At 39.4% G+C, this 25,364-nt stretch overlaps 1 protein-coding gene across 7 annotated transcripts in view; it reads left to right on the plus strand.

Annotated features, from left to right (window-relative positions):
* Positions 1-25,364, plus strand: part of Kcnip4 (potassium voltage-gated channel interacting protein 4) — a 1,150,698-nt gene that overhangs the window by 1,014,483 nt on the left and 110,851 nt on the right. For 6 of the 7 annotated variants that reach the window (NM_181365.2, XM_017599089.3, XM_017599088.3 and 3 more), the window contains 1 exon segment: positions 14,868-14,992. In NM_181365.2, coding sequence (NP_852030.1) covers positions 14,868-14,992 — 125 coding nt within the window. 7 annotated transcript variants of the gene reach the window in all.

Raw genomic sequence — 25,364 nt, forward strand, 5'->3', positions numbered from 1 at the left:
GTCTGGTGGAGGTAGGGCAAAAGCAGTAAAGTCAGTCAGAAACCTGCCCTAAAGGTCTATGCAAAAAATGGTCTCACTGTCTACCCTCTATAGCATGACATAGCAATTGTAGTTATATTTAATTTCAAGAATCTGAGATCGGAACAGTTATAGTCCTATTTTACTTACAAGAGAAAACTAAAATGACAATAGAAATTTAGTTATTAATTACCATTTCAAAATTATTCCATTTCACAGTAGTTTAACTTCGCAATATCAGAGCTCAGGGAGTATACCCTGGCCAGGATTGCCTTCCTGAGATGACAGGGGCTAAACATCAGGTGGGCGTAGTGGAAAGGGGATGGTAAACATTAAGTGGCCTGTGAAGCTGTTCATCAGGAATCCTGGGAAACAATTGGGGTTGCTGAGTGGAGAGTAGAAAAGAGATTTCACCAAAGAACCATGGTGGAATTCGTCAAGATAAATACAGAAGAAAAGGTGAATAATTCAAGAGAATAATGGCATTATACCAGATATCACAAGATGGCTGAAGAAAGCATCTAATCCTTGAAAAAAAGCTAAGCAAGCTTGATACAGGCTTTATTGCTAATTAGTGTAACTCCTCCTTTTGGGGGGTTGCCTGTTTGATGAAATTTTGAATTCTGTTTTCTACTTTTTAATGACTGATATTCTGAGTCAAATTTGTCAGTCTATTACATACATAGTAATACAATGAAAAAGATCTTTATACAAATATTAGTCTGGTTCGCCACAATTTTAATTTTATTAATACTGGGATGCCGTTCACCTGTGCAGCTAACAAGAGTTCTTACAAACAAAGTTTTCATTTGCATTGACCTAAGAAGTAAAATTCAGGCTAAATAAGAGTCCAGTCAATAAGGCTGGGTTCTGACAGCTTCCTTTAGACATTGAAATGGGAACTGAATATTTCAAACAGACTCGATTTTCCACTCCACCGGGTGTATAAAATACAGACTATGGCTACATTATCTGCTTCGATTGCAGGGTTAAAGCTTAGCTGCTTACGTTCAAATTGCCTTTTTTGCCAAGGGATTTAGAGTAGCAGAGCTGATACGCAGCCTCCCTTCAAGAAACGTTGGCCCAACTTTGCCTGCAAAGTTTCATTATAGAGATAGAGGATAAGACAAGTTACGAAGATGAACTTTCCAGGAAAGCTATATTCATCTTCTAGTACAAACGTTTCTATCTGAAACCTTGTCTCTAAGAAATGCCAAATGCACATACAATATGACATTCTATTTAGTATGTTCAGGCACACAATCCTCATAAGGACTACTTTATACCAATCTTATGTCATTATACATATGAGGGACAAAGCCAAGGTGAGTTTTATAAAGCGTTACCTGGTCATATAATAAATTTCTAGTTTTTGTTTGAATTTAAAAATCTTATGTTTTCTGAAACAGAAAACTAGCTCAAACACAGAAGGACTACAATAAAAAGTCATAGTGATTCTCTATTTAAGATTTCATTTTTAAACAAAACTTCGATTGATAAGCATGACATTACAATGTTAATGTTATAACTCAGTCAACTCCAAGATAATCACCTATTACGGCACAAAGACGTTACCCCTATCAACCTCAAACCATGTTCTTCTGCATCAATTTCCTAGAAGATTTTCTTACATTTCTAGGCCACAAATTTCATCCGTTTCTGTCTACTCTTAATGATAACTACTGAATCAGCTACTACATTTTCTCAAGATTTTTCCTTTTACGTTTTATAAATGTACACTTTAAATTGACACGGTATAAAGTCATTTTTTTCTATTACCTTTTTTAATAAAATTAGTAGGAGAAAGTCTTTTCCTAGAGATTAAGGATCAATATTTTCTGGTTATTTCCTATAATACACCTGTGTCCTTCTGCAACATTGCCTCTCTTGGTTTTCAGAAAATTTGATGCCAATTCTAGACTTAAGAATTGTAGAGCCAGAATTTTAGGGGTTAAGTCATAAATTTTTATCTTCCATTTCCATGTCATTCACAAATTAGATCATTCCTTCCAAAAATTTTATGTATAGAAACAAAGCAATAATATTTCAAATACAATATTTAGATGCAACAATGAAAACTGGATAATTTTGACTACTGTAAAAAGTCACTTTGTGGTTTTCTAGCCATGTTCTTGTCCTTTTGTATGTGCTGCTACATGAAATCAGGAGGTTATTGGAAACCAAGGATATAGGGTGAAGACATTCGTATTACTAACAGATCTTGTGACTGCCACTTGACAGACTACTACAGCAAGAGTAAACAATGTTTTTAAGCCTAGGTCTGTCACTGGCTTATTTAATGTATACTACTTGAAGGCAAGGCTCTGGATTTCTGTTGGATATCACAAGCACAAGGCTTGATTTCAGGCAATTCTAACTTCCAATATAATTCTATCTTCCGCTTAGATTCCATTGCTACCACATTTGTGATTCTTCAAGGATGTATATTTCTATATAAAGTGTGATATCACTCCCCTTCCCTCTCTGGATGAAAGAGTGGCAGAATAACTAAATCCATGGGAGAGGTCAAAACTACTCTGTTCACGATCTTGCTTCAGAACATCCACCTGTTGCCTTAGCTTACAATAGTCATTCAGTTAGATTCTTGCCAGAATGGACACCCTATTAGTTGCTCCCATTTTTTTTTTATAAAATCTTGTCCTGATGAGAGTTCAGGGCTTCTTTACCAAACCATCCTGCTGTGTCAGGGTACATGGTGAGTAAGCTTAACTTGAGCTTGTGAATAAAGACCCTAATGTGATTACATTGAGTCGGCTCCTGGCTGGTTTCTTGGAGCTCTCGAAGAAAACACAAGAACACAGGAACTTTGAAAATTGTTAAATTGTTTAGTTTCTTTCTCCATGTCAGAATCTTCATCCATAAATCTGGAATGCAGCATCAATAGAATTGTATTAAAGTATATAAGTTAATCCAGTAAATCAAGTAGGCACAACAAATTATCTTAGTGTGGTTTGAGCATTATTAGATTTTTAGGGTAACCTGGGGAAAGTCCTTTCTCAAAGCATTTTTTACCTTTTTGAGAATTTCATACATATATATGATATGTTTTGATAAAGCTTTCCTCCTATTCTGTCCCCTGTCCCTCAAAATCCCTACCAAGTTTCTCTACCACTTCTCCTGCTGACTTCATGTTCTATCTCTCTTTCTCCCCTCTCCCTCTCTTTTTCATCTCATGTTCTCAATACCCACTGAATACACTTAGTGCTTCCAGCATCTGCATGGGTATGGGACCATCTGAGAGGTCATGCACAACCTCTCAGGGCCCTCATCCTTGAAAATCAAACAAACAAACAAACAAACAAACAAATGGACATTACCTCTCCTAGCAGCTGTCAGTTATCAGTAGGGTCTTAGAGATTCTAATCTTCTGTCCCCTCTCCTGTGTTGACTTCTGACACTGGTAATATTTATGTACCACTTGGAGCTAAGCCCTCTGTAGCTTCTGTTATGGCATTTTTAACCAAGTGACCTGATCTAGGCTGTACTTCCTCTCTTTATGTTTATTACTTTTGAAAATGTATTGAGTGTAATCACATTTCTAATTAAAATATTTTTTCTGATCTGTTTTATGGGTAAATTCAATCATACTCTCTCTGTTTCCATCCTTCTCTCCCTTATCAGCTCTAGTGTACATTATGTCTGTATATGTAATATTTGGCAATATTTTTTATTTCCTTTATCTAAAAGAGATCCCTTGTGACTAGATTAGCAAATAAATAATAGCTACCATCTTAATAGGTCATCTGATCTACTACAGTAATTATAAGTTTAGTGCTGATAAAATGCAATCCAATTGGGTGGCTTTTAAAAAGTCTGATTTGTTAGAAAGCTATTTATGTTTACAAAGAACCCAGAGACAGTGCATTCATACATGCTGTGAGGAATCACTCTGGCAGCTCACCTCCGGGTTGTTATGTTTTGTAGTGATTGAATTCAATCATGAAATTGCAAAGCAATTCAAGTTCTCCTAAAGTGGAAATTGCTGTGTCATTGCCAACAATTACCTCTAACAAAAGATGCTCAAAATAATTGGCTATTTTCAATGTACTTTTCATTTTCCATGTAAGATATGAATATAAAGTAGGATACTGTAATAATTAAAGACTTTTTTATTTTGGTCTAAAAATATCTCTCGATGCCAAATGTAATGAAATATTTTCATATTAAGAAACACCAAGGCTTCTGATGCTTAGGGTGGTCTGTGCATGCCTTGGAATCTCTCAACATTTCCGATGGTTTGATATTGTTCTCTTCATGGGTCATGTGTACATTGTCACCTTAGAATTAATTATTCATGCACTCTTTATGTGCACTTCAAAATAGTTCCTGGTGGGTGGATGGATGAAAGGTTGTAAAGACAGGAAGAGTCAAGAGGATTGCCAGGTCATCACCTTCTTGACATTAAAAAAATAAATTAACATTGTCAAACACTTTAAAGAAAGGCTTACAAGGCCTGGCCCAGGTTTGAACTCTGCCCATGGATATCAAATGCTAGAACAGAAAGAACGAAGGGATTTGTAGCAAGTACTCTTTCATTCCTCATCAACTGTGCAGTGTGCAGACTTAAGCTAATTCCATAATCTCTGCTACTATTTACTAACTGATTTTCAGGCCAACATTTGTGAGCAAGAGGAGAGTTAAGTCATGAAAACCCAGATATACATGTATTCACCTTATATGCATGCAAGTCTTTGAAATAAAAATGAAAGGAGAAAAGGAATTACCTTGTTGGCAGAAAAAAATACTTTTATATTTTATTCTTAGAAATCTTCTCTACAGGCCAGTTGTCAGATACAAATCAAAGAATGTAAGTCCCTCATCCTTGGGGCTCTGGGGATAGTTTCCAATGACCAGGAGCCATCCACACAGTGCAACAGAAGGACAAGGCCTTGATGACATTTTTGAAACCCCACCAAGGCTTACCACTTGCCCAAGCTTTTCCTTACTTATAATAGACAACATATTAGAAAACAGTCCAGATTATCATAACATTATTACCTACTTAGTAGTTTATCAAATTAATTTAATAACAGGTACCTGTTAGGAATAAAAGCTCAGAGGGTATTGGTGTTAAAAAAAAAGCAAAAAGAAGGTTCAGGATAGGACTACACAATCTGGTTACTACTCAGATATAATCTTAAAGTTACATTACTAATAAAAAATATAGGTGGTCTTGGTACAGGTCGCATGAGCCCCACTGGCTCTTGAACTCATTAGGAATTTGGCTTTGCAGTCTTGTTCCTCCAGCTTCACCTTCCAAATTATAGGACTAGAGACAGATGTTTAGCCTCAGTAGACACAGTTTTAAATAAACATCACATTAAAGTGTACCCTGTACAAATACATTCACTTCCTATCATTGAGATGCCTCACATAGTTCCTGTCTGTGTCTTCATGTCCCTGTGTCTCTGTATTTGCCTCTGTCTCTCTGCCCCCTCTTGTCTCTCCTTTCTGTCTCTGCCTGCTTGTCTGTCTCTGTCTCTCTTTCTGTCTGTTTCTCTGACTGATCACTCTCAGAAATCAAAGTGTGTGCTATAGGAGTGGCAGGCCAACGGTCTGGTGATTTCTAAGTAAAGAATGGGAATACACGCCAGCAAAATGGATGCACTAATATGAATGTTTGCCTTTAAATCTGACAACCTGAATGCAATTTCCCAAACCCACACACAGAAATGGGAGAATGGACTCTTACTTTTGTCATGAGACCTCTACATGTGCACTCTGATATATGTATGTGCTTTTCACTACCGCTACAACATATAGTCATAAACGAAATAAATTTAAAATAAAATTATTGAAAGGGAGGCTATGGTTTCTTATGGTACCCTCTTCCATGTGAGTGGAGCCTGCATCCAGAAGCCACTTCGGCCACGCCCTTCGCCAATGGATGATTTGGTTGTTGCTTTAGAGTCATTGTGCACAATCCTGTGTCTTTAACTACTGGGGCTGGAGAGATGGTTCAGCGGGCAAGCACATTGGCTGCTCTTCCAGAGCAGCAGGGTTTGATGCCCAGCACTCTCATGGCCGCTCACAACTGTCTGTAACTCAAATTCCAGTGGATCCAACTCCGTTACGCAGACATACATGCAGGCCAAACACCAAATGCACATAAAAATTTAAAAATGAATAAATTAACTATTTTCAAAAAGGTCAGGACACACATGCTTCTTTGTATCGCACATTCCTTTGCAGTTATATCTGGGAGGGTGGAGACTTCAGGTAGGGTCAAACTTGCATAATTATGACCAGCTATAATGGACTTCTACAGTGTTTCAAGAAAAGTGTTTGGAAAGATGCCGATTTTAAAACTCATCCTGCTGTTCTCCAGGGGTTTAAATTCCAGTTTCTAGCTCAATTGTGCCATGGCCTGAGGGGACTGTTCACTCAAACGCAGGGCAGCTTTGGCCCTCAGAGACATAAATCTAAGGAAGAAAGAATAAAAAGAGACAGCCAGAGAGCACAATGGTGTCTGGGTTTGGGAACCTGTTTTCTGATCACAATAACATCTGTTAGAAAACCAATGAATTAAAATATAATTTGCATTCATCGTATCTCAAATACAAATATGGCACTTGGGCCAGCTCCTTGGCAAGATGCCTGAGTTTTTCTAGTTTGCAAGCGTCTGTGGATGCACATGAGTGCAGAACCCCATGTGAGTCCAATGTTTTTGTCCCAAACAAAGCACAAATCCACCTATGTCTTTCCTAGCCTATCCCCTCTGCACCAGGCTCCCTCATTGGTGTCCTTGGCTACCTGGCCCATTTTGCCTGGTGCTCACACAAAGCATCTCTTGTCTCCTAAGATTTTGGAGTCCACTGTTATTATCTCTCTAACCATCTCATGACTGCAAATTGACTAAACTCAAATCATTGGTGGCAAAAGTTACCATTGATTCCCAGGTTCCATGTGGCCTTGAATAAGCTATTTAAACTTTGAATGTCTCAGGTCGCTCCTTCTAAAACAAAGGCCACAGTGTCAGGATTTCCCTGGATTTATGTTAGTAATGAAATGAGATGACAAGCTTCCAGGCTTAAATGATAGTTCCTTAAATAGTGATGGCTTTATTATTTAAAAAGAAACAAACAAACAACATCATCAACAACAAAAAACCCAAACAGTATTTATTTCATTTAAAATACTTGGATGACCAGGTACCAGGCAGATGGACACACTTGTCTGTTTCATTCCTAACTAGCAACTTGACTGTGAGTTACTTAGGTGAGCACAGCCTTACCACTCAGTTTTCTTACCTGAAAAAGTGAAGTTGATAACTCTACTCTTGAAGAACGTAGAGAAAAACAAATGATGAAATTGGACAGCAAACTTCCTAGGACCCGCTGGGAATCCTCAGTAACAAGATATACTTTAATTAGTTCTGTGTCTCATCTGAATTTCATTGGATGAGAGAGTACCACAAACCAAATCTGTTACTTTCTCACGAGTCTGAAGGCTGCTGATCTAAACTCAGAGAAGCAGTGAGTCACTTTGTTTTCCTACATGAGAAATTTCCTTTGTGAGCAGTTCTCAAGTGTCTTTTGCTATCCTCATAAACATACAGGGCCTGGTGGATGTTGGATTAAGGCCCCATTATTATGACATTTTATTATCCCAATCATCATCATCAAGGCCCTGCCTCCAAATGGAGTCATGTGGCAGTCCATATTCCTTTACTCACTTGAGCTGGAGCGTTCATGATGAAATCATATGGTTTTCTTAAATAGTTTCAGAAACTGAAAGTTTAAATAGCAGGATGCCAGCTCTGATGAGGGCCCATTTACTGTATTATATCACAGCTAGGGCATCATGGAGGAAGCACATGAAAGGAGCAGGGTGTGTGGTGAGCTTAGATCTAGAGCAGGAACAGGGAGTGGTCAGGAGACCCTTCCACTAGCCCTGCCTTTTAAAAGTCCCACTATCTTTTCACAGAAGCACTAAGAAGAACTTGTTTCAGGACATGAAACCCCTGAAGGTAGCCTCATCAAAGCCACACGGGGCCTTCAGCATGTAAATCTGGCTGGCACAGGTTATTCCATATAAGTCAGGATAAGAAGGCAGATAGCAATAGATGGAAAGAGGAACAGGCACCAGGAAATGAGTATGGTTAACTTCTCAGACATTGGCATTGCACAGATGACAGGAGGTTGCCATTATTAATGTCACTGTTATTTCTCTCAGGACCAAAAGAGGGACTGTGAAGAAGGAAAGAGTCACCTTGAGACATCCAGGGTTGGGTATACATCAGGCCCCTGACGTTTCTCCAGTATAAAATCTGGCCATGAGTTGTCTTCACTCTGTGATGCTCAGCCTCCCCATGTGTGACAGGTGGTCAGGGATACTTCATTTGGGGGATTATTGTAGAGAGATCTCATCTATCTCCTGGTACATACCAGGAATTTAGTCAGCTTTAGGAACCGTGTTAGACTCTTCCAGAACCCATGTTCCCAGGGGTACCCGAGTCAAGGGTTCCCCTGCAGGCTGGTGCTGAGCTCCTAGGAGAGTTACCACTCAGGAACCAGAGTTCATTGCCTTCAGTGCCGCTACTTCATAAACCTAGAATATGCTAGCAATTGCTGGTGACTTTAAGCATCTTTCATGGAGCCTGTCAGGTGCCCCAAATAGAAACAGCCCTTTGGCAGGTCGACATCATAAAGAAGTACTAGTCAGTGGGGAAAACAAAGGAGCCCACAGACAGACATGCTGAGCATGGTTCCCTTTGAATATCACATGAGATAATCACCCTGTTATACTACTTAATTCAATCACACTGACCTCCAGCCTTAAGCCTTTTGTCTCAGCTGCAGCATCTGCAAGTCAGTGACAGCAGGAGAAAAAATCTGTCCCTAGTGGTAGTGCAGTCGGACTTACTACATGGTACATAGGTTGGAGGTTAATACATTGGTTTGTTCCACACTACTGTAAAGGGCACGGGATCTCTGCAAGGTCAGCCTGTGATTGAAAAGAGTGCTTGGAAAATACAATTAAACTCTCCTCCGCTTTTGCTTATGCCATATTTCTCAGAACAATGAAAAGAAAGCATGACATCCTGTAGAGCACAATTTAAAAAGTTCTTCTCTAGGGAAAATTTAAGTTCCCAGGACTCCAGACAATGGGAATTCTAGCATCATCAGCAATAAGTCATTCATTATTTATCCATTTACCAAATGGCTATGACTCCAGGGTAAATACTAGACTCTGAGAATATTCAGCTGTGTGAGTCTAATCATGCTTTTAAGGAGCCCACATGGGAGACATCAAACATGAATAGGTTATTATGGCATGATCAATGGTTCCCAACCTTCCTAATACTATGACCTTTTAATACAGTTCTTCATGTTGTGGTGACCCCCAACTATAAAAGTATTTTGTTGCTATTTCATAACCATAATTTTCTATTGCTTTGAATCATAATGTAAATATCTGACATGCAGAATATCTGATCTCTGACCCCCAAAGAGCTTGTGGTCCACCGATTAAGAACTGCTATAGAGTACTTATGCCAGATAGGACTTCTTGTGGTCCAGTCTGGATAGGCTTCAGAAAGGAGGCAGAACACTTGAATTGGATCTTTGAAAAACTATATATTTAAACAGAAGTATAAAAGGAAGAAAATTGTTGGTTGGAGAAATTCTACTTATATGATGCAAAAGAGGCACACAAATGACTTTAGGATGTTGGAATCTTTCTATCTGACATCATGCCCTCATGCTATGTCTGAAGAATGGCATTTATTGGTATCAGCATATCTAAGAGCACAACACAAATCAAACCACTTGTGCCACCTTGTGAAGCGACTTTTCCTGCATCCTCTATGCACTTTGTTTCCATCTGTTGGAGTTTCCCTTTAAATCTGAGGCACACAGTCAGTGTGTCAGTACATGCCTAGCATCCTTTTCTGGGCACTTCCATAGCTTCCCCCTACATAATGTGAACATACTACTTCCTTTCGTAAGAGTTTTAATCCTTTATTTTTAAGAATGGTATGTATTTACATGATAAAGTATGATATCCATTCTTCATTTCTTTTCTCAAATATCCCCAAACTCACCACTAACATGACCCCTCCCAACTTTACATGGCTTTTCTTTTATGACCTACAAAGCCAGCTATAGCTACCCATATTGTATAAATGTGATTCCATGTACTGAAGCATGAGAAACCTACCTGTGGACCCATGCTCAAGAAGCAATGATTGTCCATTCCACAAACAAATACCAGTGCTGATAGATCCTTGGTAAGGGGTTAGGCCTGGATTCGCTCTGTGTATGCGAGAATTTTGTCTGACTGTATCTGTATTGGTCTTATAAATACAACCACAGTTGCTATGAGTTCAGGACTGCATTAACCATGCTGTATTTAGAAGACATTTTCCAGAGCACTTCTCTGCTTTCTCTGGCTTTCATATTCTTTCTGCCCCATTTATCAATAGTGTTTATGGAGCTTTATGGAAGTAGAATACAGGTGATAAAGATTTATATTTTTTTTATTTTGGTAATTTGACTACATGTATGTCTGTTTGAGGGTGTCTGATCCCCCGGAACAGGAGTTAAAGACAGTTGACAGCTGTCATGTGGGTGCTGGGAATTGAACCCAGGTCCTCTGGTAGAACAGTCAGTGCTCTTACCTGCTGAGCCATCTCGCTAGTCCCGATAAAGATGTTTTATACAGAGCCAAATACTCAGTCTCTTATTCTCGACACGTTAGCCAGTCGTGTGTTTCTCCATTGCCCATCCTTGGCAAAAAGAAGCTTCTCTAGCAAAAGTTGAGAGCAGCCCAGTGCCTATGGGGATAAATATAAATGTTCTGAAGGCAATTTGATAACAAAGTAATTTATAAAAATAACAATAACAAGTTTTACCCTACAGTCTATGATCTCCAAAAATTGCTGATTTCAACCAAGATTACAACCGTAGGCATGAAATTTTGCCCTGCAGAGCAGGTTTAAAATCTAATAAGAAAGAAACTTCTTTCCCTTTAACAACCATGCAGGTCTTGTAGCAGTGTGCAGGTCTTGCCTGGTAGGTCAGTATTGCAGCATCCGGGGTCCAGTGTTAGGTAAGATCATTGATGTCTTTCCTCCTCAGCACCCTAAGTAACACCCCATGCTGTTGTGAAAGCACACTACCAGCGAGGACACTTTCGATCAATTTCAGATTGTTTTTTCTGTCCTGTAGCCTGGAGCTTACCAAGTTTATCATTATGGCTAATAAAAAGCAGTGACACAGGCCTGTGTTGTCTTAGAGACCCCTGGAGCCTCCCTGTCAATGGTCCACATGGAGATACCCATGCCTTGCCGGGCATCTCATTTAGTAACCCATGTCTTTTGGGAGGGACACTGTCCACACATATGAGATAAATCAGTTCAATTGTTTTTTCCAGTTGTATTTTGAAATTACTAATGTTTTCATAAGTCTCTGTCAGAGACCTTGAGTGTTGCTTAAGCCATCCATACCCTTCATTTTTCCCATTTCTTTGTCCCCACTTCCTCTTAAATCTTTAGCCTTCAGTATTCCATAATCATCTTTCACTTTACATGTGTTCTATTATCCCTTCAGTAATTTTTTTCACTGGTAGTGACTAGTAGGCTTTCATGTGGCTTTTTCTATCTTCTTCTATTGGACTAGACTCTCCTTTATCCCCTGATTTTCTCCATATCCCCACATTATTTCCTGTTTAAACCCTTCTGTCCTTAGTATCTCACATCACTACTTTTATTGTTCTTATAACCTACGCTCCCCTCTCAACTAGCAAGCCCCCGTCAGAGGCCTGTTTCTAGTTCCCTAGCTTCCATTTGTGATCAAAATTAAATACAGAAAAGAAATGATTTAAAGCTGAAATCTACATATTAGAAAGAATAGAGGGCATTTGTCCTTTTTGAATTACCTAACAGTATTCCTTTTATTGAGTTACATCCATTCAATTACAATTACAAATTATCATTTTTATTAGAGCTGAGAAATATTCCATTGTGCATATGTACCACACTTTTCATATCCATTTATCTGTTTATGGATATCTAGGCTGATTCTGTTTTCTAGCTGTTTTAAATAGAGTCTAAATGAACATTGATATACAAGTGTCTCTCCAGTAGGATATAAAGTCCACTGGATACATGTCTAGAGGTCATATACCTGTATTTTAGAATAGTCCATTTTCTTCTTATTATTAAACTTTTTAAGAGTTACTCATTTTATTATATGTTCTTGAGTGTTGTGTATGCATGTATGTGTATGCACCAAATGCATGCCTTGTGCCTGTAGAGATCATAAGAGGACATCTGATCCCGAGAACTAAAGTTATAGATGGTTGTGAATCTCTAAGTGGGTGGCAGATTTTCTGCAAGAGCAACAAGTGCTTTATAACCAAGAAGTTATCTATCTCCTTATATGATAGATTTTTCTAGTTTTTTTTAAAAGAATGTCCAGATTAACTTCCAAAGCGTATGTACTAGATAACATCCTCATCAACAGTGTATAGGTATGCCCCTTTCCGGGCCTAGAAAGATGATCCTTATAGTGAAAGTATGTGCTGTTCTTATGGAGGGTCCAGTTTTGATTCCCAGGACCTACATGGTGTCTTACAGCTGTCCATAACTCCTGTTTCAGGGGATACTCTGCAGACATGCAGGCACCAGACATGCATGTGGTATACCATAAATAAATCATTAAAAGAAAAGAGGCGCTGTTTTATCATATCCGTGCCAAAATTTGTTGTCTTTTGTAATCCTGAGATGGTCATTCAGGTTGGGGTACGATAGAGTCTTAAAGTAGTTTCCCTTTTCATTTCACTAATATCTGAGGATGCTCAACACTGTTTTAATTGTTCTCTAGCTATTTGAGTTCTTCTTTTAAGACTTTCTGTTCCATACCATTGCCTATATTTTAGAGTAATTTATGTTCTTAATGTTTATGTGATGTTATTCATTTATTTGTATATTCCTGACACTTAGCTTCTGTCATATTAATAGCAAAATTTTTCTCACATTCTGTGAGCTGTCTCTTGATCCATTTCTCAGTTTCCTTTGCCATACACGTTTTGTTACTTGAGATGCCACTGTTGATTTGTAGTCTTATTTTCTATGTCTACAACTTGAAATTTGATAAATAAATAAAAAGATGGTATTCCCACTAACATCTGTAACAAAGCAAAGGTGTATACTTTCTCCACTCCTATTCAACACAGTGCTTGAAATCTCAGCTAGAGTCTTAAAGAAGAGGAGAAAATAAAAATAAATATACAAATAGGAAAAGAAGAAATCAAAGTATCCCTATTTGTAGATATGTTCTATAATAAAAAAGACTCCAGTAAAAGCAAAAATGCCCTTCGTGGATAATAAATACCTCCAACAAGTGGCAGAATACAAAATTAAGGCACAGAAATCAGCCACTTTCCTATAAATCAATCACAAACAAACTGAATTCTAAATCAAGCAAATAATCTCATTCATGGTAGCCACAAAAAGTAAATTACCTGGGAATTAGAATTTTTTTCATCTCGTGTCATTTATTTTGACAAGCCCAGCCATTGCACACATTAGACCTTTTGTTCTTTTTGGCCTCCTGCAAAAGTCTTGAGAGAAAGAGTTAGGAGGTGTTTGGATTCAGTTTCTCCTGACCCTCTACTCAACATTGAGAGCGCTACTCCTAGTACCCACAGTAGAAGGTTGGAGATTTAGTGCCACAGATAGTACATCTCCATAGCAACAGCTGCATATCTGTACATTTCTAATTGACCTGTGGGGCTTTAGTTGCAGGACCCGCAGGTATGGGATGTGAGGAATTGTGCAGTCCTTGTTCTCTTTAGCCTCACTCTTTTTTAATCTGCAATCTGTAGCCGATGAGTAGGCTTTCCTGCTGAATTCTTGTGAGGAGTAGATGAGCTTTAACAAAGAATATTCACAAATGGATCCCTGCTCCCCACTCTTTACTGTAAAGATACTGGATTAAGGAGTGTTATCCTTTGAGGCACAATTTTTTCAGACAAACAGGCTAAATATGCACACAGTATTAGATGTTGCTTGAGGGCAGAACATTTCCTCTTGACAAATCTTTGGGCTATATTGTGTTATTGAAAGTCAAACAGGTTTTGCAAGTTCTGAAAACTGATATATTAAAAAAGAAGATATATTACATTATTGTATTCCAAAATTGCATTAAAGTTTATATAAATTCCCAGTCATATTGGTACAAAAAATTTTTTTAGACAGAGCATCTTTGATAAATTACACTGTATATATAGTCACAGAGTAAGATATACTGGTAAAATAGCACTCATCTAAACTGTATTCACTGCACACCACACTACAGACTAGTTACAAGTACCTCAAGGCTGCAGTCCTTCTGGCAAACTACAGAAGGCCAGTGTTTGGCTAATCAATCTAACTTTTGTTACTTTGTCTCCTTCAGTACCTGGTCTGAGCATTTCGTTTGTAGAGCCTGGAAAAACCCAACAAATAAATGAACAAACAAATAAAAAAAACTGCACTTAATTTGAATAAAGTCCTCAGAAAGTACAGCAGAATCCCATGTAATGTGTGCATGATACATTAAATGGTGGGGATTTTTATACAATTCTATATTTAAAACTAGTGTTTGATGTACAAACACATGTTTTAGTTCATTATCTTTATATATTTCAAGCTCTTCTGTGTAAATGCTAGAATTATAAAAATTGCACTGATCAATGGCTGCTTAAGGAGAATCATGCAGCCATGTCTAAGTTTAATCTTGTGAAATCTACAAGTGTTTTTTGCCCTGTGTTTCTGCATTGCTCATTCCGAGTTGCAGGGAGCAACAACTATGCTCAAGTCTCTCTCTGGTTTCCCTCTGCAGACAGTGTGGAAGATGAACTGGAGATGGCCACTGTCAGGCACCGGCCTGAAGCCCTGGAGCTGCTGGAGGCCCAGAGCAAATTCACCAAGAAAGAGCTTCAGATCCTTTACAGAGGATTTAAGAATGTAAGGACGTCCTTTTTAACCTCACTTTTACCCAGTTTTCAGAGGAATGCAAAAATGCATAAGGGTGGGGGGCAGGGGCACACTATCCTGTGAGAGTCCAAAGCCTGTGCACCCCTTTTCTCACCTCTCTTAGATCTGAGTACAGTCCATACCCACTGGGACTTTGACTGACTCTGACAACCCAGTGCTGGGAGAATCAAATAGACCGTTAGACAAGATGGGTCGTGAAAGGGTTTTCTTAATTAAATTCTTTTGTTGAGACTTATTTTTTTAAACTAGTGTATGATTATAAAATGTTATTTTGGGGCCATAGACATCTAAACACACTGAAGATGCCTGTAAATGGCAAAGGCAGAGTTCAGCTCCAGGCTGTCTAGTTTCAGAGTCCATGCAAGAAACGGCTAGAAGAGAAGCCACAAAGCACTAAGAGTCACCTGGAATCCAAACAAGGCTCAGGGCCTTATCCTGGTCAAACGAAACAGCAGGAAATCACATCCAATAAAAGGATAACCACAGGACCAGAATGAACTTGGGGAAACAACTGTGAGGAGAGGACCTGGTTTTCCTTTATGTCATGTCTCTCATCCCCCTCCTTTTCTCTTTGTGTGTGTGTGGGGGGGGGTGTGCATTTGTGTATCTGTGTGCCACATGAGCACCAGAGGTCAAGCTTCTTTTTCTTTACTTAGTTGCTACCCACCTTGTTTCCTGAGACATGATGTAACTTGTCTAGAGCTTACCAAGTAGGCTAGGCTCCTGGTCAGCAAGCTCAGATCTTCTGAAGTCACGTCCCACCATGTTGGGATTACAGACATGGTTCAAGGCACTACCATTTCCCACATAAACTCAGGTTCTCAAGGTTTTAAGACAAGCAACTTACTGACTCAACTATCTTTCCAGCCCACCAAGCCACAAACCTCTCCCTGTTACCTACTCTACTGTTGTGTGTGTGTGTGTGTGTGTGTGTGTGTGTGTGTGTGTGTGTGTGTTTAAGAGAGAAAGGGAGGGAGGGAAGGAGGGAGGGACAGAGACACAGAGAGAGACAGAGATGAGTCAGTGGCCCTTTCTTTCAATTTCATGTCTTGTTTATATTCTTTTGGAAAGAAAGGATATGAAATCATAGATGGAATTTGATAATCAATGGTAAATAGCCTGTGCAAATAAGCTAGTATCTGCTATTTATAAATCCTGTTGGGGCAGCCTGAATATAAGTCTCTACACAAGGACTAGTACTTTGGAAAATTAGACCTCCTCTGTCTTCTCCAGTGTTTTGAAGTCAAATCAGGATTTGTCAAATGAATGACTATCCATTTTTCTTTGATTACTTCTTGGTCTGTGGTAGTGGCCTATACTCATGTTGATGAATAATGCATTCACATTGATGTTGACAAAGAATGCTCTCAATGTTAAGGGAAAAAATACCCAGTGCTTGACTTATAGATCGGTGCCTGTTAATTATTTTCCTTTCTTGTACTAAGAAAATTACTGTGTTTTAGTACTTGAAGAAGACAATACGGTCAGTCAATTCAGACCTCAGCGGCCCATGGGTTGTCACAGAGCATGGTTGTCTCTTATGCTGATGTGCATGTGACCTCTTTCCAGATGTATCATCAAGGGAAGTGATAGCATGGGTCCTTGATAAGATCAGGCTAAGGACCAGTGTCTCAAAAGCCAGAGAAAGCATGGTCTCCCTTTGAAGAGTTCATGGCCTGAGCAGAGTGTCCAAGCTTACTGTTGTAAATCCATTTAGCACAGCTTCCTTTAAATCATTCTTTATACATCCAACTGCACATCAGCCCAATACTGTGATCTACTGTGCACCTACATCAAAGGAAGTTGCTACGGGTGTTTGGTTTTGTTTCTTTCTATTATTTTATTTTTAGGTTTTCTAGTTGGGATATAGAATAGGAAGTTTCATTATTGCATCTGCGTATAAGAAAAAAGTACCTATCTGGGCTTGGTATACTTTCCTTAAGATAACAATATCCGGGATCCCGGCCCGCAGCAGCTCTCTGCTCCCAGACCCGGTGAGAGAGAGACCCAACCGCCTGGTCAGGTGGGCACTCCTGAGGCTGCAGAGCAGAAGAGACCACCAACACTGCTCACCCCTGCCCACATCCCTGGCCCAAGAGGAAACTGTATAAGGCCTCTGGGCTCCCGTGGGGGAGGGCCCAGGAGCGGCAGGACCCCTGCCGGAGACACCGCCGGACCCTGAAGGAAACAGACCGGATAAACAGTTCTCTGCACCCAAATCCCGTGGGAGGGAGAGCTAAACCTTCAGAGAGGCAGACAGGCCTGGGAAACCAGAAGAGACTGCTCCCTGCACACACATCTCGGACGCCAGAGGAAAAAGCCAAAGACCATCTGGAACCCTGGTGCACTGAAGCTCCCGGAAGGGGCGGCACAGGTCTTCCTGGTTGCTGCCGCTGCAGAGAGCCCCTGGACAGCACCCCACGAGCAAACCTGAGCCTCGGGACCACAGGTAAGACCAAATTTTCTGCTGCAAGAAAGCTGCCTGGTGAACTCAAGACACAGGCCCACAGGAACAGCTGAAGACCTGTAGAGAGGAAAAACTACACGCCCGAAAGCAGAACACTCTGTCCCCATAACTGACTGAAAGAGAGGAAAACAGGTATACAGCACTCCTGACACACAGGCTTATAGGACAGTCTAGCCACTGTCAGAAATAGCAGAACAAAGTAACACTAGAGATAATCTGATGGCGAGAGGCAAGCGCAGGAACCCAAGCAACAGAAACCAAGACTACATGCCATCATCGGAGCCCAATTCTCCCACCAAAACAAACATGGAATATCCAAACACACCAGAAAAGCAAGATCTAGTTTCAAAATCATATTTGATCATGATGCTGGAGGACTTCAGGAAAGACCTGAACACACTTAGGGAAGCACAGGAAAACATTAATAAACAAGTAAAAGCCTACAGAGAGGAATCGCAAAAATCCCTGAAAGAATTCCAGGAAAACACAATCAAACAGTTGAAGGAATTAAAAATGGAAATAGAAGCAATCAAGAAAGAACACATGGAAACAACCCTGGATATAGAAAACCAAAAGAAGAGACAAGGAGCTGTAGATACAAGCTTCACCAACAGAATACAAGAGATGGAAGAGAGAATCTCAGGAGCAGAAGATTCCATAGAAATCATTGACTCAACTGTCAAAGATAATGTAAAGCGGAAAAAGCTACTGGTCCAAAACATACAGGAAATCCAGGACTCAATGAGAAGATCAAACCTAAGGATAATAGGTATAGAAGAGAGTGAAGACTCCCAGCTCAAAGGACCAGTAAATATCTTCAACAAAATCATAGAAGAAAACTTCCCTAACCTAAAAAAAGAGATACCCATAGACATACAGGAAGCCTACAGAACTCCAAATAGATTGGACCAGAAAAGAAACACCTCCCGTCACATAATTGTCAAAACACCAAACGCACAAAATAAAGAAAGAATATTAAAAGCAGTAAGGGAAAAAGGTCAAGTAACATATAAAGGGAGACCTATCAGAATCACACCAGACTTCTCGCCAGAAACTATGAAGGCCAGAAGATCCTGGACTGATGTTATACAGACCCTAAGAGAACACAAATGCCAGCCCAGATTACTGTATCCAGCAAAACTCTCAATTAACATTGATGGAGAAACCAAGATATTCCATGACAAAACCAAATTTACACAATATCTTTCTACAAATCCAGCACTACAAAGGATAATAAATGGTAAAGCCCAACATAAGGAGGCAAGCTATACCCTAGAAGAAGCAAGAAACTAATCGTCTTGGCAACAAAACAAAGAGAATGAAAGCACACAAACATAACCTCACATCAAATATGAATATAACGGGAAGCAATAATCACTATTCCTTAATATCTCTCAATATCAATGGCCTCAACTCCCCAATAAAAAGACATAGATTAACAAACTGGATACGCAACAAGGACCCTGCATTCTGCTGCCTACAGGAAACACACCTCAGAGACAAAGACAGACACTACCTCAGAGTGAAAGGCTGGAAAACAACTTTCCAAGCAAATGGTCAGAAGAAGCAAGCTGGAGTAGCCATTCTAATATCAAATAAAATCAATTTCCAACTAAAAGTCATCAAAAAAGATAAGGAAGGACACTTCATATTCATCAAAGGAAAAATCAACCAAGATGAACTCTCAATCCTAAATATCTATGCCCCAAATACAAGGGCACCTACATATGTAAAAGAAACCTTACTAAAGCTCAAAACACACATTGCACCTCACACAATAATAGTGGGAGATTTCAACACCCCACTCTCATCAATGGACAGATCATGGAAACAGAAATTAAACAGTGATGTAGACAGACTAAGAGAAGTCATGAGCCAAATGGACTTAACGGATATTTATAGAACATTCTATCCTAAAGCAAAAGGATATACCTTCTTCTCAGCTCCTCATGGTACTTTCTCCAAAATTGACCATATAATTGGTCAAAAAACGGGCCTCAACAGGTACAGAAAGATAGAAATAATCCCATGCGTGCTATCGGACCACCACGGCCTAAAACTGGTCTTCAATAACAATAAGGGAAGAATGCCCACATATACGTGGAAATTGAACAATGCTCTACTCAATGATAACCTGGTCAAGGAAGAAATAAAGAAAGAAATTAAAAACTTTTTAGAATTTAATGAAAATGAAGATACAACATACTCAAACTTATGGGACACAATGAAAGCTGTGCTAAGAGGAAAACTCATAGCGCTGAGTGCCTGCAGAAAGAAACAGGAAAGAGCATATGTCAGCAGCTTGACAGCACACCTAAAAGCTCTAGAACAAAAAGAAGCAAATACACCCAGGAGGAGTAGAAGGCAGGAAATAATCAAACTCAGAGCTGAAATCAACCAAGTAGAAACAAAAAGGACCATAGAAAGAATCAACAGAACCAAAAGTTGGTTCTTTGAGAAAATCAACAAGATAGATAAACCCTTAGCCAGACTAACGAGAGGACACAGAGAGTGTGTCCAAATTAACAAAATCAGAAATGAAAAGGGAGACATAACTACAGATTCGGAGGAAATTCAAAAAATCATCAGATCTTACTATAAAAACCTATATTCAACAAAATTTGAAAATCTTCAGGAAATGGACAATTTCCTAGACAGATACCAGGTATCGAAGTTAAATCAGGAACAGATAAACCAGTTAAACAACCCCATAACTCCTAAGGAAATAGAAGCAGTCATTAAAGGTCTCCCAACCAAAAAGAGCCCAGGTCCAGACGGGTTTAGTGCAGAATTCTATCAAACCTTCATAGAAGACCTCATACCAATATTATCCAAACTATTCCACAAAATTGAAACAGATGGAGCCCTACCGAATTCCTTCTACGAAGCCACAATTACTCTTATACCTAAACCACACAAAGACACAACAAAGAAAGAGAACTTCAGACCAATTTCCCTTATGAATATCGACGCAAAAATACTCAATAAAATTCTGGCAAACCGAATTCAAGAGCACATCAAAACAATCATCCACCATGATCAAGTAGGCTTCATCCCAGGCATGCAGGGATGGTTTAATATACGGAAAACCATCAACGTGATCCATTATATAAACAAACTGAAAGAACAGAACCACATGATCATTTCATTAGATGCTGAGAAAGCATTTGACAAAATTCAACACCCCTTCATGATAAAAGTCCTGGAAAGAATAGGAATTCAAGGCCCATACCTAAACATAGTAAAAGCCATATACAGCAAACCAGTTGCTAACATTAAACTAAATGGAGAGAAACTTGAAGCAATCCCACTAAAATCAGGGACTAGACAAGGCTGCCCACTCTCTCCCTACTTATTCAATATAGTTCTTGAAGTTCTAGCCAGAGCAATCAGACAACAAAAGGAGATCAAAGGGATACAGATCGGAAAAGAAGAGGTCAAAATATCATTATTTGCAGATGACATGATAGTATATTTAAGTGATCCCAAAAGTTCCACCAGAGAACTACTAAAGCTGATAAACAACTTCAGCAAAGTGGCTGGGTATAAAATTAACTCAAATAAATCAGTTGCCTTCCTCTATACAAAAGAGAAACAAGCCGAGAAAGAAATTAGGGAAACGACACCCTTCATAATAGACCCAAATAATATAAAGTACCTCGGTGTGACTTTAACCAAGCAAGTAAAAGATCTGTACAATAAGAACTTCAAGACACTGAGGAAAGAAATTGAAGAAGACCTCAGAAGATGGAAAGATCTCCCATGCTCATGGATTGGCAGGATTAATATGGTAAAAATGGCCATTTTACCAAAAGCAATCTACAGATTCAATGCAATCCCCATCAAAATACCAATCCAATTCTTCAAAGAGTTAGACAGAACAATTTGCAAATTCATCTGGAATAACAAAAAACCCAGGATAGCTAAAGCTATCCTCAACAATAAAAGGACTTCAGGGGGAATCACTATCCCTGAACTCAAGCAGTATTACAGAGCAATAGTGATAAAAACTGCATGGTATTGGTACAGAGACAGACAGATAGACCAATGGAATAGAATTGAAGACCCAGAAATGAACCCACACACCTATGGTCACTTGATTTTTGACAAAGGAGCCAAAACCATCCAATGGAAAAAAGATAGTATTTTCAGCAAATGGTGCTGGTTCAACTGGAGGGCAACATGTAGAAGAATGCAGATCGATCCATCCTTATCACCCTGTACAAAGCTTAAGTCCAAGTGGATCAAGGACCTCCACATCAAACCAGACACACTCAAACTAATAGAAGAAAAACTAGGGAAGCATCTGGAACACATGGGCACTGGAAAAAATTTCCTGAACAAAACACCAATGGCTTATGCTCTAAGATCAAGAATCAACAAATGGGATCTCATAAAACTGCAAAGCTTCTGTAAGGCAAAGGACACTGTGGTTAGGACAAAACGGCAACCAACAGATTGGGAAAAGATCTTTACCAATCCTATAACAGATAGAGGCCTTATATCCAAAATATACAAAGAACTCAAGAAGTTAGACCGCAGGGAAACAAATAACCCTATTAAAAAATGGGGTTCAGAGCTAAACAAAGAATTCACAGCTGAGGAATGCCGAATGGCTGAGAAACACCTAAAGAAATGTTCAACATCTTTAGTCATAAGGGAAATGCAAATCAAAACAACCCTGAGATTTCACCTCACACCAGTGAGAATGGCTAAGATCAAAAACTCAGGTGACAGCAGATGCTGGCGAGGATGTGGAGAAAGAGGAACACTCCTCCATTGTTGGTGGGATTGCAGACTGGTAAAACCATTCTGGAAATCAGTCTGGAGGTTCCTCAGAAAATTGGACATTGAACTGCCTGAGGATCCAGCTATACCTCTCTTGGGCATATACCCAAAAGATGCCTCAACATATAAAAGAGACACGTGCTCCACTATGTTCATCGCAGCCTTATTTATAATAGCCAGAAGCTGGAAAGAACCCAGATGCCCTTCAACAGAGGAATGGATACAGAAAGTGTGGTACATCTACACAATGGAATATTACTCAGCTATCAAAAACAACGAGTTTATGAAATTCGTAGGCAAATGGTTGGAACTGGAAAATATCATCCTGAGTGAGCTAACCCAATCACAGAAAGACATACATGGTATGCACTCATTGATAAGTGGCTATTAGCCCAAATGCTTGAATTACCCTAGATCCCTAGAACAAAGGAAACTCAAGACGGATGATCAAAATGTGAATGCTTCACTCCTTCTTTAAATGAGGAAAAAGAATACCCTTGGCAGGGAAGGGAGAGGCAAAGATTAAATCAGATACTGAAGGAACACCCATTCAGAGCCTGCCCCACATGTGGCCCATACATATACAGCCACCCAATTAGACAAGATGGATGAAGCAAAGAAGTGCAGACCGACAGGAGCCGGATGTAGATCGCTCCTGAGAGACACAGCCAGAATACAGCAAATATAGAGGCGAATGCCAGCAGCAAACCACTGAACTGAGAATAGGTCCCCTATTGAAGGAATCAGAGAAAGAACTGGAAGAGCTTGAAGGGGCTCGAGACCCCAAAAGTACAACAATGCCAAGCAACCAGAGCTTCCAGGGACTAAGCCACTACCTAAAGACTATACATGGACTGACCCTGGACTCTGACCCCATAGGTAGCAATGAATATCCTAGTAAGAGCACCAGTGGAAGGGGAAGCCCTGGGTCCTGCTAAGACTGAACCCACAGTGAACTAGTCTATGGGGGGAGGGCGGCAATGGGGGGAGGGTTGGGAGGGGAACACCCATAAGGAAGGGGAGGGGGGAGGGGGATGTTTGCCCGGAAACCGGGAAAGGGAATAACACTCGAAATGTATATAAGAAATACTCAAGTTAATAAAAAAAAAAAAAAAAAGATAACAATATCCAATTCTATCCATTTTCCATGAATATTATTTCACCTGTTAGTGTCTACAAAATTCTGTTGCATATACACACATTCTCCTTATCCATTTGCCTGTTGATGGACAACTGCTTCCATTCTCTGAGTATTATAAATTGTATATCAGTAACCATAGGTATTTAAGTATCTCTGGGTTGACTAGGAGTTCCTTAGAGATATACCCAGGAATATTTCTGTTTAGACCATATGTTAGCTCTTTCAGTGATGTTTTTTTCAGAAACCTCAATCCATCATGACTTTCAAAAGAACTGAAGAAGTTTATGCTTGAATCAACAATGAGTAAGAGTTATTTTTTCCCTCATGATCTCACCTATGTTTGTTATTAGCTGTTTTCTTGATGCTAGACATTGTGAATGAGATGATGTAGACTATCAAAGTTCTAATCTTTACTTTACTTATGGCTGAGGAAGCAGAAAACATTTCATACATTTGTTGTTTGTGATTACTCTATGAGCTGCCTATTTCATTCATTGGACCATTTATGGTTGAAAAGATTTGACGTTTCCTGTACTGAATTTTTTGTAGTTTTTACATCTTGTAGATTTAACTCTTTTCTGAGGTGTAACTGGTACGTAGTTTGTCTTATTCTGTGATTTACCTTTTTATTCTGCTGGTGGCTTGCCTTGATGGATAAAAACTTTTTATATAACATAATATTCTACCCCCTTCTCTCTGTGATATTTTATCATTTATGTGATGTGTCATAAGTGTGCTTGACCACCAGGTAGTTCTTCAGTAACAAGGTCTTGGAGAAAAGAGCCCAGGGCATCAGAAAGGAAGACAACAGAACTAAGTCATCTGGAAGTTAACCAATGCTCTACAAGGAGAATGTAGAATACCTCAATGTCTTCATAGACCAAGTACACATCAGTCTTGAAACTGATAATTATAGCCCCTTATAGCCCCTTAGGGTAGGTAAAATGGTTTCCAGGATCCAAAGCTTCAGATCCCCCAAGGCTTTATCCCTAGGATATTACTTGACTCTGTAAGGCACATTCCTTGTTTCTTCTCTGTAAGTCAGGACCTCCAGGAAAATCTTCCATGGCCCTGGCCCCAGGCTAGTACTTAATTCTGTCAAGCATGTTCCTGGTTTAAAAAAGGATCTATAGTCTTTCTTAATACAGAAGGGCCTCAGTGAAAGCCTTATAGCAGCCTTGCTCCCAAAAGGAAGGTTATGTTGGGCACACAGTATCTGGTATTTCACTCTATGATCTCTGGCTACATTGTTCATGGCTTGTAGTGAATTAGAGCATTGTACTGTAGAAGAATTAGAGTCAAGCTTCCCACTTTATGTCAGGCAGGAAACAGTGAGAAGTAGGCAGGGACAAGCAGAAAAACAGCCCTTAAAAGCAGTTTCCCCTTCAGCCCTGCCTCTGCTGGTGGTCTATTCAGAATAGGTTCCTCAATAGATTAATGCAGCACATTTGGATTCCAACCACATCTGAGTAGTAGTAGTAGTAGTAGTAGTAGTAGTAGTAGTAGTAGTAGTAGTAGTAGTAGCAGCAGCAGCAGCAGCAGCAGCAGTAGCAACAGTAATAGTAGCATTCAATACATAATTCTCAGGGCAAGACTTTATATCCAAACCAAAATACCACATAGCTATGAAGATTTGGCTAAGCAGGAAGAATTTTCTTAGTTATCCCTTGCTCTAGACATATATCAGAGAGAAGTGACTTCAATGACAATAGATTGCACTGATTGCAACCTGTAGTTGGGAAGGGTGTAAAAACTGTCAAGCCCTAGACAAAAGTCAATACCAGAACAGGTTATTCACAGAATACAACTTTAGATACGTCCACTTTGAAATTATAGAAACATGTCAACCTTTTTCTTAGATACATCATAATAAACCTTTTGAAAACAATGGGTGGTTCATTATATCTAAAATGGTTATGTACAAAGGATTCCCCAGTCTACCCTAG

The sequence above is a fragment of the Rattus norvegicus genome, chromosome 14 (genome assembly GCF_036323735.1).
Source record: "Rattus norvegicus strain BN/NHsdMcwi chromosome 14, GRCr8, whole genome shotgun sequence".
NCBI classification, from domain to species: domain Eukaryota; kingdom Metazoa; phylum Chordata; class Mammalia; order Rodentia; family Muridae; genus Rattus; species Rattus norvegicus.